This window comes from Pteropus alecto, unplaced genomic scaffold (assembly GCF_000325575.1).
Source record: "Pteropus alecto unplaced genomic scaffold, ASM32557v1 scaffold101, whole genome shotgun sequence".
In the NCBI taxonomy this organism is placed as follows: domain Eukaryota; kingdom Metazoa; phylum Chordata; class Mammalia; order Chiroptera; family Pteropodidae; genus Pteropus; species Pteropus alecto.
Window position 1 is genome coordinate 16213501 of NW_006432945.1, and position 15357 is coordinate 16228857.

At 35.3% G+C, this 15357-nt stretch overlaps 1 protein-coding gene across 1 annotated transcript in view; it reads left to right on the forward strand.

The window, feature by feature from the left end:
• Window positions 1-15357, forward strand: part of KIFAP3 (kinesin associated protein 3) — a 108132-nt gene that overhangs the window by 23193 nt on the left and 69582 nt on the right. The window contains exons 10-11 of the mRNA XM_025044005.1: window positions 5-148; window positions 5462-5624. Of these exons, the coding sequence (XP_024899773.1) occupies window positions 5-148; window positions 5462-5624 (307 nt within the window). The remainder of the gene's footprint in view (window positions 1-4; window positions 149-5461; window positions 5625-15357) is intronic.

Genomic DNA, 15357 nt, shown 5'->3' on the forward strand with positions numbered 1-15357 from the left:
GAAGACACGCACGGAGCTGAAGATGCGGAACAAGAGCATAGTCCACATGCTGGTGAAGGCGCTCGACCGGGACAATTTCGAGCTGCTGATTCTGGTTGTGTCTTTCTTGAAGAAACTCAGCATTTTTATGGAGAACAAAAATGACATGGTAACTTAACATGTTTGCTATTTTTAAGTTAGAATATTGTGATAAAAAGTAAACGCGTTATCCATCCCCCCACTCTGATGATGCCGAAGGAAAATTTTATAATAGCAGTAACTCCTTTAAATGGCTTCATTAGGAAATATAACATTCCTTATTAGTACTCCAGTTAATTGAAGCTTTATGGATAAAAACCTTTTCCTAATATTGTATAGAAAATGTCTTTTCATATTAAATGTAATATGTAGAAAATAATGCAAGCTCAAGATTGTGCTTTAGAATCATCTGGCTCTATTATTTTCCCGTATTGGTTTCTCCTGCTTTTCTGGCGTTATTAGTATGTGGAATTACAGTTCAGCCCAGTCTCTTCTCTCTCACTCCCCATTCCCGTTAGCAGCCACGGCTGTTGCTTCTGCCTCTTCAGGACCCTTCTTCCTCTTCCCGTTGTCAGTGTATTCGTTTGTGCCTTTTTGTTTGTACCCTCTTCACTTCTTGTTTGAATTGCTACAGTCGGCTGTTTGCCATCTTACATTGTGTTGATGCAGTGGTCTTTGAGACATGCAAGTTGATCGTGTATTTCCTTTTCTGAAAAATATACATAATATAAAAATACATAAAGAAAGAATAAAAATTACCTATTTAGATTTCGTGAATTACCTTCTGATTTTACAGATGAAGTAGCAGAGGATCGGAAAGGTTAAGTAATTTGCTCAAAGAAATATATTCAGGTATTCCTACTCTTTCTCTCCACTTCCAGGGCAGAAAGAATGACTTAAAGGCTGAAATAAATTTACTGATAGATTTTTGATACACTGTCACTTTATATAGAACATTTAATAAAAGCATTAACTATAAATTCTATTTTATAGATAGAGAATTGAGAGAGCGTTGCATGTCAAGACAATTACTGAATTTATCTTTTGGGATTGGTCTTTTATCAACTGGAAAGAAATGATTAGAAGGCTGTGTCTAGTCTTTATCTGATTGGACTTCACGCGTTTTTACGTTCCATTATCTGCGCTGGAAATACAAATTAATTAAAAAAAAAATCTCTCCAGGTCATTTTATTATTAAGTTTTCTGTAACACCACTTTATACTGTAGCTTTTTCAAAAGTGAAATATTACTTAATATAATTAGTAACAGATGAAGCCTGTGGCGATTTTATTTAAAAGGAGTGGTGGGGAGGGATGGCTGATCTATTTGTGAGGTTGTATTATTTATTTAAATAATGTGTTCATGTTACTGTTGATGTGAACTAATACTGACCTTGCTTTTTAGAGTTGTTTATTTTAAAGGAAATTTAGTTTAAAAAAATCTTTAATTAATGATTTAAATTGAGTTTCCATATTAATACAACATAATAAAAAGGGAATAAGTCATATCATTAGAATATGATTTTAAGGATATGTATGCCTTGGGTTGCTTATTTTCTTATTAAATTTTGAGAGTTTTTTTTTATTTTGAATGTCTTTTACTAGTTATGTTTTCCAAATATTTTCTCATTTTATGTGGCTTGTCTTTTCATTCTCCTATGAAGAGTAGAAGGTTTTAATTGTCAAGAAAGAAGTCTGCTATATCAAATAATTTTTTTAATGGAAAGTATTCTGGTGTTGTATCTAATAAGCCATTGCCTAACTTAGGTCACAAAGATTTCTTCCTGTTTTCTTCAAGAAGTTTTATGGGGTTTGTGTTGTTACTGTTTTTGTTTTAGTCTGTGCTCCATCCATTTTTTTAGTTAATTTTATATATGTTGCAATGTATGGATCAAGATTCATGTTTTGATATGGATGTCTAATTGTTTTAGTACTATTAGTTGAAAGTACTATTTCTTTCTCCCCTGAAATGCCTTTACACCATATTGAAATTACCCTTGTACCTTTGTTGACAATCAGTTGGCTGTGTATGTGTGGTTCTATTTTTGCATTTTTCTCTTTTCTGTTCCATTGATCCATGTGCCTGTGCTTTTACTGATACATCTTCATTTTGCTTACTTTAGCTTTAATAGTAAGTTTTGAAATCATATAGTATAAAGCCTCAAATATTATTCTTTTTCAAAATTATTCTGGCTGTTTCAGATTCTTTACTTTTCCATTCCCATTTAGAATCAGCCAGTCTATTTCTTTAAAAAAGAAATCCTGGAAACTCGATTGGGATTGCTTTGAATCTATTGACAGTATTCAATATATAAAACATATTGGATTTTCCAATCCAAGAACATGGTATAGCTCTTCATTTATTTAGGTCTTTCTTGGTTTCTTCCATCATTTTGTAGTTTTTAACATACATATTTTGTACATATTTTGTTAGATTTATACCTAAATGTTTTACCATTATAAATTGTGATTTTTAAGGAAGAAATTATCAGTTTCCCATTGTTGATGATTTTTATTGAAGTATAATTAATATATAATATCCTATTCAAGTATTCATCACAGAAATTCGATATTTATAGACATTACAAAATGATCACCACAATAAGTCTACATCAGTCGTGGTTAGTGGTATATAGAAATACAGTTGATTTTTGTATATTTACCTTGTGCCCTGAGACCTTGCTAAATTCACTTTTTAGTTGTATTGGCTCTTTGTAGATTGTTGGGGATTTTCTAAGTAGAGATATGTCATGTGTAAATAGAAAGTTGTATTTCTTCCAGTCTAATTTTCATGGCTTTTTCCCCCTATTATACTGGAGAGGGATTCTTTCATATGATGTTAAAAAGGAATTCTCTGAGTGGACTTTCCTGCCTCATTACTGATCATAAGAAGAAAGCAATGCCTTTTCCTATTAAGTATAATGTTATCTAGGTTTGTTTGTAGATACTCTATCAGTTTAAGTTTTGTTCTGTTTCTAGTTTGCTGAGACTCTTTATTGTGCATGAATGTTGGATTTTGTCAAGTACCTTTTCTGCCTTGATTGAGATGATTACATGGTTTTTCTTCTTCAGACTGCTGGTAGAGGGACTCGCACTGGTTGACGTGACCATGCTGAGCCAGTCACATTCAGGAAACAAACACCACTTGGTCATAATATATTGCTTTTTTTATATATTGCTATATTTGATTAGATAAAATATTGTTGAGGATTTTTGTACCTATGTTTATGAGGGGATTACTAGTTTATAGTTTTCTTATTATGTCTTGGTCTGGTTTTGCTATTAGAGTAACTGTGGCCTCATAGAGTGAGTTAGGAAGCATTTTCTCTTCAGTTTTTCTGGATATGTGTAGAACTGGTGTTATTTCTACTTAAATATTTAATAGAATTCACCAGTGAAGAAGCCATCTGGGCCTGGAGTTGTCTTTCTTTGAATTTTATAATTTTCTAGAATCGAGGGTCCACAGACTCTCTCTGTGCCTGGCCGGAGAGTCAGTGCCTTATGCCTCGCAGCTCACGCGGTCCCTGTCACAGCTGCTCGGCTCTGCTGTTGTAGCATGATCGCAGCCAGGGAGAGTCCACGGCAAACGGGCACGGCCGTCTTCCAGTGAAACTCGATGGAAACTGAAATTTGAATTTCAGATGATTTTCATGTGTCGTGAAAGATTCTGTATTTAAATTTTGTCAATAATTTAAAAAAATAATAGTCAAAAACCATTTTTAGCTCTCGGGTTTTATGAAGTCAGATGTCAGGCCAGATTAGACCCACTAGCCATAGTTTTCTGACCCTTGTCCTAGAGTTTTAACTGTTACTCATAGTTCAGCTCTCTTCTGAGTTTTATAATATTTACTGAAATCCACTGAATTTCACCTCAAATTAAACATGACAAAAATTAAGATAATTTTTGCCCTTCCTGTCATACACCTGTTTTTCAATTTACAGATCTTAGGTAATGGCACCTACACCCACCTTACTGACTGTAGAAAAGGGGCCTGACTCTGCTGTCCTTAGACAGACCTCCTCACAGGGTCGGCCCTTGCCTGGTGTCTGGGAGCTTGGACTTCTGGAGAGTTTCCTCTGTCCCCTAAGTGATGAGAGCAGTTCACTGCACCTGCACTGTTTGCACGAGCAGCGTGCTCTCTGCTGCACACCTGCTTCCCTTCCAGGAGTCTGGCCGTCTAGTTTGTGCTGGGCAGAGCGGCCGATGTGCCTGCCCCAGTAACAACCTGGGGCTGCGAGTCTTAGTCTCCGCTCAACACTGGAGCACGTCCTGGCTGATTCTGCTTCGCACCTTTCATCATAATAAGCCATAGTCATGAATATGAATTTACACTGAGTCTGTGAATCCTAGCAAATCGCTGAACCTGGGGTGGACTTCGGGACCCTCGACACAGTGACCAAGCCCCAAACCTGAAGGTCATCTTCAGTGCTTCCTCTTCATTTCTCATTCAAATGTGTGAGCCGTGTCTCCTAAACACCTCTCAAATTATTCTTTCCTCTTCAATCTTTTTGTTCTTTTTTAAGTCAGACCCTAATCAAATGCAGTATATTCTTCAGTGCTTGTCTTCAATCTCTACCTATACTGTGCCCCTTATTCATTTTTTTGTGTCTTTCTTTGTGTGTGGATGTACATATATTTGTATATATGTATATACATTTATCTTTATGCTGCTGATCTGATGAAATTACCCTCTGAACCTAAAATCATTCCAGGCACTCTGCTGCCTTTAGACTATGTTAAAGGTCTTAGAAGAGCATGAAAAGCTTTTCGTGATCTGCCCAATGTCTGTTTTTATGAGTTCCTGCCGCTCCTCAGCATTTACTTCATACTGTGGCCATACCAAAGCACCACCCAAACAAGCTCTCTCATGCCTGAATGCCTAGCCACTGGCTTTATCTTCTGCTTAGGTCGCCATTGCCTTTCTTAACCAGAGAGTAAATTATTACACATTTTTAAGAGCTTTGTTTTTATTTTGAAGTCTTTTCTGTTCTAGGTAGCTTCACGTTTCCTTCCAGCGTTGCTTCTGGGGCACTTTGCGCATTCCATTTTTATCACACTGTATTTTAATTATTTGTTCCATTAGTCTGCTCTCTTTTTAGACTGTGAAATTCTCAAAGGCCAAGACAGGATCTTGTTTGCTCTAACATAGGGCCTGGCACTTAGTAGGTGGTGGACAATGATGTGTTTTCAAGAACCCAATGTAATTTGTCTTCTAGTTGATGCTATTAAGTGAAGCAAGGAAGAGATGGTGTGGAATATATATTTTCAAAATTTTGATTTCAGAGTAGTTTATAGATTAAAATGAGAGTATATAGATTTAACACAGTTACTATATATATGTGTGTGTATATGGGTAAAAACAGTAAAAATATAACTTTCTGTAATCTTTTTTGTTTTATTGTGCAACAGAACCTCACTGCATTTGTATTATTATTTGACATAGGTGGAAATGGATATCGTTGAAAAACTGGTAAAAATGATACCTTGTGAGCATGAAGATCTCCTGAATATCACCCTCCGACTCTTGCTAAACCTCTCCTTTGACACAGGGCTGAGGAATAAGATGGTGCAAGTCGGACTGCTTCCCAAACTCACCGCACTCCTAGGTATGCTTTTGAAAAACTGATGCTAGTTTACTTGAAATGTCCAGCATCATTGGAAAAGTGAGCTCTGTGTTGAAAAGTCAGCTAACAAAAATTAATCTGTGTATGTTCTTTGATTGGGAACTTAAAAATTAACAGAATGAATGAAAAGTGACATGTACCAGGATTCCCGTGGTGCTGTCGAATGCAGCAGAGTGGAAGCTGTTCTCTCTGATCTCATTTGCCCCTGCGAAGGGGAAACCAGAGTGCCGCGGTGAGAGGGCTGCGGGGGGAGCGAGAGGGGCCACCTTCTCTTCAGTGTTTTTAAAAGCAGAGATATTTAAGTTCTCCTATTCTGCCACGCTTTTGATGTACTACTGACAACTACACAAATTTGGGGAGCCTTTTTGTCATTAAGTAAATAAAGGGTATTTTTGTATAGCATGAGTTAGAAAATACTGTATTAGAGGATTCAGTTTATAATACGTTATTTTCTTTTAGCTGTTAACAAGGTACCTATATAGCAAGGGTGGATTCAATGTTAAGTCCTCTGTGCTCTTACGTAATGCTTCTTAGCAGAGTATCAGACCCCCTTTATGATCCGTTCATTGTCTGTCTTTACAGGTACCTGCTCCTCCCCAACATACACTTCATGCTGTGTCCGTACTGAACCCCTTACAGTTCCCTAAACAAGCTCATTTATGCCTGCGTGCCAGTCCAGCTGCTCTTTCAAAAAATTTTATTAACCAGAAAGCAAATTCTTAACTCATCTTTAAAGACTCTGTTCCTTTATTTGCAGTACTGCAATTTCATTCTCATTTAATTGCTTTCTCCATATAGTCAATATTTTGTAACAGTCACTGACAGTAGTGGGGTAGTAGTTGAATGATTTAAAGTTTATTCTTTGCCATCTAATATCTATGGATCCAATCTGTCATTGACATCATCATTATTTTCTTTGTAATACTAGTCACATTTATTATTTAGTGCACTAGTCATTTTGCTGTGTGCTTTAATTACATTATCTCGTGGACTCCCCATCCGACATCTTTACTCAGGATTACATGGCTGATAAAAGGCAGAGCTCAAATGCAAGTCTATCTGCTGCCAAAACTGGATTTATTGATCTCTATAGTGAACCGAACATGTATAGTTATATTAAGTAGATTATGATTAAGTAGACTGGGCAGAGCTATAATTTAAAAATTCAGTTCTCAAGTCCCCTTAACAAGTAAGTTTTAACTTATTCTTCTCTCAGAATAGGAAAACCTTTAGTCTTTTGGTCAGTCCAAGAACGTTTGACTAATTGCCCAGTCAACAAATATTGCACAGGACTTATAGTATACCTTTTATGAGAAACTTGACTGAGGAGTACTTTCAAAAATTGCTTTTGGGGAACCAAAGCAATACAGACACTTAGCGAGGAAACAGAAAAACTTTAAAAGTAAAATTGATGGATCTTGAATATAAATCAGGTGACCCTTCATTTGTCGTAAATCTAGCAGAATTATGTATCAAATATTAGATCAGATTCTCAGGGTATGAAGATGAATAAGATATCGTCCTTGTCCGGAAGGAATTCATAGTCCATTTGGTTTGTTCAGTATCCATTCACCTACTTTTATGAAATATGATTTAAGAGATTTTTGGGAAATTACAGCATACCCATTTCACATTTTGCTAACAAATAGAATTCGAGGATATAAGATATAATATTCAATACATAAAATACTTTATCTCTAGAGCTCAATTTCTAGAGTCAGATCGTCTTATTAGAATTGCGACTGTTTACTTTTAACTAACCATGTCACTTTGGGACTGTTATCCAAACTCTGATTCAATTTCCTCATCTCTAAAATGGAGATAATAATCGTAACCAACTTACGGTTTTTTTGGAGGATTAAACGAGGTATTGCATGCAAAGTGCTTAAACAGTACCTGACATACTGTATTTTCTTAATAAATGTTATCTATTATCATTTTTCTTATCAACATTATCATCATCATTACCTGATGTCAAATGGACATTCTGAAGTGTTGCTGACTTATCTTTCTCTGAGTACTAATATCCTTCTCATAGATACTAGAATTTCGTTGACAAACTAGGTAGCTTATATTTTTATTTCCCTGTGATGCATATGCAGTTTAATTCAACTTAATTCAGTAAAATGTTGATAACCTATGGCAAAGCACAGCGCTAAGCACTGTAGAAAAATATTTTTCAATCCATAGATATATAGGAATTCCAAAGAGAATGTTCCCATTTCGGTACTTCATAGACAAAATGCCATTTGAGATGGCCATCAACATATTTGTCATTTTAACGAGGTGGTATTTACAAGAGAAGAAGAATAGAGGCTGTAGAGAGTATTTCAGATAAAGTGACCAACATCACCTAAGGCATAGATGGCACTAAGTCAGCATGAGGGACAATAACTAAGAAAGTAGTAGGAAATAAGTTTGAAAAAATGAGTTCATGCTCTTATGTGGAATTACGAAGTTTAAAGCTATGCTAAGAAGTTGATAGAGTTGATGGTGGTACTCACTGCAGGGTTTTAAGCTGGTCAGTTAGTGTGTACTTGCTGTTGGATGGACTAGAGCTAGAGTCTAAGGATGAGCAGCAAGACAAGAGGTAAAGAAACCTCAATTAGGGAAGTAGAATGTCAGGTATGAGGCAGAGGAAAGGGCAAAAGAGACATAGGACAGATAAACTTAATATGACATTGTTACTCTGGATATGGGTAGTGATGGAGGAAGAATTCATAAAACTCAGTGACTGTTAGATCGCTCGTGCCAGGAACAGAAGCTGAGAAGTGTGAAGGAAGTAGAGGGCGTCAATGATGGGTTTAGTTTGAAACATGTTGGCAGCATCTTAGACAAAGATGTTCAGTGAGCAGACGGAGACGGGGCACCCAGAGCTCAAGAGAGAGAAGGGTTAAGAAAGAAAAACTTGCTCAATAGATGAATAAAAATGGACAGAAGAAACTACTAAAGGAGATATAACAGTCAGAGAAATATGCTTATTTTTCAACAAATGTATAAAAATACAGCAAGTATAGGCTGTTACTGAGAAGCAGTGATGGTCTTGGAATCTTCATGCAGGAGAGAAATGAGGAAGCTTTGAAAGAGCAACTGAAAACTTTTTTTTACCTCCTTTGAGTCGTTCTTTCAAAATGTTGCTTCATTCTTTGAAATATTCTTAATTCCTATGGCATCAAATTTTAAAAGCTGGTATTATTCTAACTTGACATTATACAAGTAGACATGGATGATCTTAAAAGTTTCCACCTCTATTGTTGGCTGATCTGTAAAAACTGAAGGCAAAATGATTCTGTTGAGACGTTTATGGTCAGCTTGCCTTAGTGACTTCTTGGCTTGTCTTTCTATGGTGAATAAAGTAAATGATGGCAAAGTAACATTCCTAAAAAATATACATAAAATATTTTTTGGAGAATAAATTGGAAAAAATACAAAAAGCTGTTGTGATTTGAATAATTATTAAAAGCAAAGAGGAAGTTGGTTGGTTACAACTTAGCTTTTTTGCTGTTAGGAACCAATATTCATTTATAAACTTATGACAACTTTAGATCTATCTGAGGACTAATAAGCAGGCTCTAAAATCTTTCCTTTTCAGCTAAAGATTCAGTATGTCATACTCTTCCCCCACCCTTTTGTTGCTCACAAGTCATTTGTATTTTAACTTAAGCAGTTTCTTTTTTTCAAATGTTCACATATATATTTTACTTAATAACTCTCTTTAGTTCTTCCTTTTCATTCCACTTACAGCCCATGCAAGGAGTAGCAATCATACACAGCAAACAAAAGAGAATATCTACTGATATTCCAGGGTTAAGGAAAGGGGGGAAATGTACACGCGAAGAGAAGTTAGTGTGTACTAGAGAACAGTGCCTTCAGCTCTGTAAAGTACTTCAAAATGTCTACAAGTTTACATTTATTTATTTCACATTCTTTTAATTTAATTATTTTAGTGGTACTACTATTTTCTACTTTTTCATTTAAATTATGGATTTTAATAAGCTTCTGTAGGCCCTTTATAAGGTGAGCCTATGGAAAAAAAAAACATGTTCTCAATTCCAAGTAACTGATTCAATATGAACTTTTGGAACATAACCATTTTGTAAAACTTTATTTTATCACGTCTCAAAATGGCCCATTTATCCATCACTTCCCAGGAAAAACCTGTCTAATAAATGTATTAGTCAGGAGGACAAGGCTATGATTATTAATAAACGATCTCAGTAGCTTCAGATACAGCAAAGCCTTATTCTTGCTCATACTATATGCTCATTACGGGTGAGCAGAAAGTGCTGATTCACGTTAACATCAGTCAAGGACGCAGACTGATGGAGCAAGAAAATGGAGAATTGCAAACTTAAAGGCTTCCACTCTGAGGTGACACGTATTTTCATATACATTTCTATTGATAAAAGCAAGTCACGTGGCCATGCTGAACTTTAAGGGGGCGGGCAGATGCTCAGAATGATTAGAACTGGAACGCTAGAGAGCGAGCAGCTTAATGATCTTGAAAGGCGTTTTTCAGATTTTCTGAATTTTAGTTGGGTTTCTGGGATTGACTAAAATCTCTTAAAAAGTACATTCTGAGACATCACAGCAAATACTACTGTATGTAGTATATCTAGCAAATGTAGTAACACAGAGCACATTGATTAAAAGAATTATGGAGCCAGACTATATGACTTTGAATATTACTTCATTAGTTACTAGCTGTGTGATATTATACGAATACTTAACCCATATGTCAGATTTCTCATCGTTGGTGTATAGGTAATAATTGTACATATTAATAGGGAAGAATTAAATGAGATAATGCAGTAATGTTAGGAGATTATACATATGTGAAATTATTATACAACTACATAGAATACAAACAGTAGATATCCAGAAATGGGTCTTTTTGATAAGTTTTCCAGGCTTATACCATTAAGGGTATTTAATCATTTTATATGAAGGTCTTTTAAAAATTGATTACATCTTTCTTTTCTTGAATATTTTCTTAAATTTACCTTAATGACGTGAACATAATTTAAATTTTTATTGAGAAACAGTGTAATGTAGTTAAAACCACAGGCTTTGGAGCCAGAGAGCCTGAGTTCCAGGGCTGTGTGAGAATAGCTGTAATTTATTAAATGAGGCTGCAGACGTTGCTGTGCTCTGGTACTTCCCCTTGCTGAATGGTCCCCGAATGCCATGTATTTTTAGTTTTTATATATAGTTTTCGTTTCCCCCCTTGTCCATGGCTGTCACTGCTCATTTCTTCTGTATCAGTAGCAGTTTTTTAGGAGCAGTTTTCCTCTCCTTTAATGATGTATTTTCTAATCTCCTGTGGTCTTGGAAACCGACAACTGAACTTATTTGAAGTGTATATTTTGTTAAAAATGAATTCCAAATGAATGCCCGAAGGGTTCTCTTCCTAGTGATGTTTATCACATGGACTTCACGACATTTCTTTTTTTTCTTACAGCTTTATTGAAATATAATAGACAAGTAGTTGCACATATTTACAGTGTACAATTCAGTGAGTTTTTTAAAATTATAGTTGACATACAATAATATATTAGTTTCAGTTGTATAGCATAGTGATTCAAGATCTACATAACTCACAAAATGATCACCCCAATAAATCTAGTATGCCTGTGTCCTCTTACATATTTATTGTGATATTATTGACTATATTCTTTATGCTATACTTTCGATCCCCATGACTCTTTGGTAACTATCCATTTGTGCTGCTTAATCCCTTTGCCTTATTTTCACTGATCCCCCCGGCCTCCTCTCATCTAGTACCCTCAGAATATTCTGCAACATTACTTTTGACTGTGAAGAAACCTGTCTTGCTTGATTGTGCTCTCAGCTATGGTCAACGAAATTGCGTTTAGTGTATAAACGATTTTCTGATAAGTGATTACTAGAATGGTCATTTTAATGGACATGTTACTTATGTGGAAAATTAAATCATTAACTCCTAACACAAGCTAAATTTCTCAATTGAGGTATTCAGTGATATATTTAATATCTTTGATCTTTGGCCATTGTGATTACATAGAAGTTGTAGTAAAAAAGCATTGTGGAGAACATAGATTTTAAGAGATAGGAAGTAATTCATCTAGAGCAGCAACTTTCAAACATCTTTTATACCAATCAATAGGAAGATATATTTTACATTGCAATCCAGTACTCACACAAGTGTATGAGATTTGTATGTGTATGTACGCTGTCCATGTGTATGTTAATATACATTATATTTTATTTATGCTATATAGTATACATTTTGTTTAATATATGCAATTTTTAAAAACATTCACAAAGAAGTATTTACCGTTTCTACATGTAATGCACTATATTTTCTATTCTACTTTTTTTATTCTGCTTACAACTTACTCATTGAGTTTTGTCCGATTGATTTTGATGTTCAGTTGAAAAACGTTAAACTGAAAGAAATGATTAGACTTCTTTCCCTTCCGATCTCCAGAAATATTATGTCTCTTTTGGACTTTTATTTTGTTGAACAATTGGTAATCTGAATTACTCTAGGTTATTCTTTGGCAAGTACTCGGAATAATTACATGGAATTGAAAGACTTTTTGGGAATGAGAAAAAAACATGTAATTCAAATATTTAAAGAATTTGGGCTGCATTTTCTTCACCGTAGTATGGAGGGGGAATTAAAGAGCATGCAGTAGAACATGAGTGGTCAGTTTGCTTTTTTCATTAGAAATAAACTTTTTAATATGTGTTCACATTGACAGATGACTGACCAAATTAAAGAATTACCCTTTTTACATACAGAAATTGCTTTTTTTAAAAGATGCAAGAAAGGCAAAAGCCCTTTTTTTTTAGGGCTATACGGGTAGTAGAACTTTTCAGAAGTGATTTTTAAGGGATGCTGTTTCAACTGGAAATGCTATCAGATTTTAAGTAGGTTTTCTTTATTATTATTTGGGGACCCCATAACTGAAAATTCTTTTTATACTTAATAGCAGATGACTTTACTAGAGTACAATGGATCATGAATCTTTCAGGCTCTAATGGGGCTGTGCCACATGAACATCGAATCCCCTTCACTTTTACCCTGAGGCATTTAACTAGGGCATTGCGCCCCCTGCTGTTGTGAGAATTGCTGAATAGCTGAAAAAAATAGCTGAAAAAAATATATGTAAATATATTCCGTTTTTCGATTTGAATAATTTTTAAAGTTAGAGGAGAAATTGTGTTATTTTTCAGTTCTTTTGCCACATGAAGCTCTGAGAGAACTAATTCAGTTTCACCAAAAATTATTTTAATATTGTTTTATCATAGATAGCATTTCATTTAGGAATTTTGAATTTAACTTTTTCCTTTGAGATCAGGGACACATAAAGAGAAATAAGGAATTTTAGAAATCATGATTTGAATTTTTCTTTCTTCACTTACCTTGAAGGTGACTGATTTGAATTGCTTTGATCTTTTTTGAAGCATAGAGGATGGCAGTATCTCTCAGAATGTTTTACAATTTTTGTTTGGGTCCATGGAAAACCTTACATCTAAATATTCCTTTGTTGTTCTTAAATACACCAAGAATACTCATTTCTTATTTCATTTTTTAATGTTATTTTCCTCAGGTTTCATAGTTCAGTGTCAATTATAAATCTTTTCAGTTCCTTTTAAACCCTATAGTTGACATAGTTTCTTATGCCTAGTAACTTTACGTTGCCATCTGAGACACCTATCATAGTCCATGGTTTCAGCAAATGTGATTATATGCAAATTGAATCGGACCTAGAAAGTTTGGCTTTACTTATTCGGTTGTTAGACAATTTGTTCAGGTTTTTATGATATTGAGTTAACTTTTCTTAAGTGTTTAAAGATTTTTTGGCTCATCTAAGAATCGGATCATTTAAAAAAAATATATTCCCTTGTCATAAGTCTTTAAGCCATTTGACTGCGATGCGTCTAAAGAATGCTTCCTTATGTCAGAATATTCCGGGTTGGGAGATGGCAAGGAAATTCCTTGTCACAGTGTATTCTTCAGTGCTCTGGGGAATGCACTGGCAGTGTTTCAAAAGTAATTTGAAAAACTAAGCTTTCTTAGCTTTTTGTCTGATGCACCCGGCAAATAATGTTTTTGAACTTCTCAGTTGCTTTGGCTGGATATTTCTTAAGCTGAATATTGTTTGACGTGCTTGGGAATGATTGGCATGGAAGCAAGCATAAATACACAGCGGAAATGTATTCTTAAAAGAGCCTAGTTCATCATGATATTGGTTCGTGCTTAAAGCTTAAATATCACATGACAGACAGTATATTACAGAGTCATGTGTAATGATTTTATTTTAAAAAACTACCATATTCCACTGGTGAACTTTTAGACAATTTTGAGTTGATTTACACGATTTTATTTCTTTTTGTGACTGATATTAATGTGTATTTTAAATTGAGTAATGTTCTGAGTTTTCATGTCAGCTTTGAGATTTTTAACCTGATTTTCAAAGGAATTTAAGCTTGGGGGAATAGGCCTCATAAATATACAGGTCTCATCCGATGTATGTGAATTTTTGCATTCGTTAGACTGAAGGAGAATAGGCACCGCCAGCCCGCTGCTCAGGCGGATTAGGTAGCGGTAGCTGCTGCAGATTACAGTCAACTGCATTTTGTGAGTCTTCCCTGTTCCTTAGGAGATTGTGGGAACTCAATGCTTAGAGCATCAGTTTTCAAACTTTTGGTCTGAGGACCCCCATAGAGCTTTCGATTATAGGGGCTTATATCTATGAGTATTTACTGTATTCAAAATTAAAACAGAAAAAAATTAAATATTCATTTAAAAACAAACCTGCTACATGTTGGCATAAATATTTTTATGAAAAGTAAATTTTTTTCCAAAACAAACCTTAGAAGAATGGCATAGTTTTACGTTTTGCAAATCTCTTTAAAGTCAGGCTTAATAGACAACAGCTGGCTTTCATATCTCATTCAACAATCTGTTGTGATATCGTATATCACGTATGTCATATATATCATGTCATGTAGCCTATTATAAAAGAAAGAGTTAAAAAAAAGGAAAGTAATATATTAGTATTGTTATAAAAATAGTGTGACTTTGCGGATCCCCTTTAGCTGTCCTCAGAGCACACTTTGAAAACCAGTGAATGAGGGCATTCCTTTAAAGTTTTTAATTTCTATTAAATGAAAACACTCCTGGTAGTAATAATTCACCAGGGGTCTAAAATTAGCTGCTTAAATCCAGCTAGAAGACATACTTTGTTTTGCCAAAGTATATTTTTTTAATCTTATATTTGGATTTCTAAGCATGACCCAAATCCTCTCATTTCCCTAGGATAACCCTTATTTTCTCCTGTGTTTGGACATTTAGTTATATTTCTTGCCTTGCTCTTTGGAAATTTGAGTATTCAACCTCTTGTATCTTAGAATCATTCTTACCAGCTTCCCTGGTGCTTTGTGAAGGGGGCGGAGAATGCGTGACATGCGTAGGATTGTGAGATGCGAGGCCCTTCCACAGAGGGACAGCAGCATAGAGTGAACGCTGCCCAGTTAACCAGTAGGAGACTTCCTGCTGCCCAGCAGTCACACGCACTGCACTTTCTCTGGTCAAGCGCCTGCTCTCCTCCTAAACCTGACCTCATCCTCATCCTCCGCTCAGCACCGTGTTCGCTTCCCATTTCACTGAGAACGTAGAAGCTGTCAGGAAACTTCCACGCGGTCCTGCTTGCCACACCTCCCC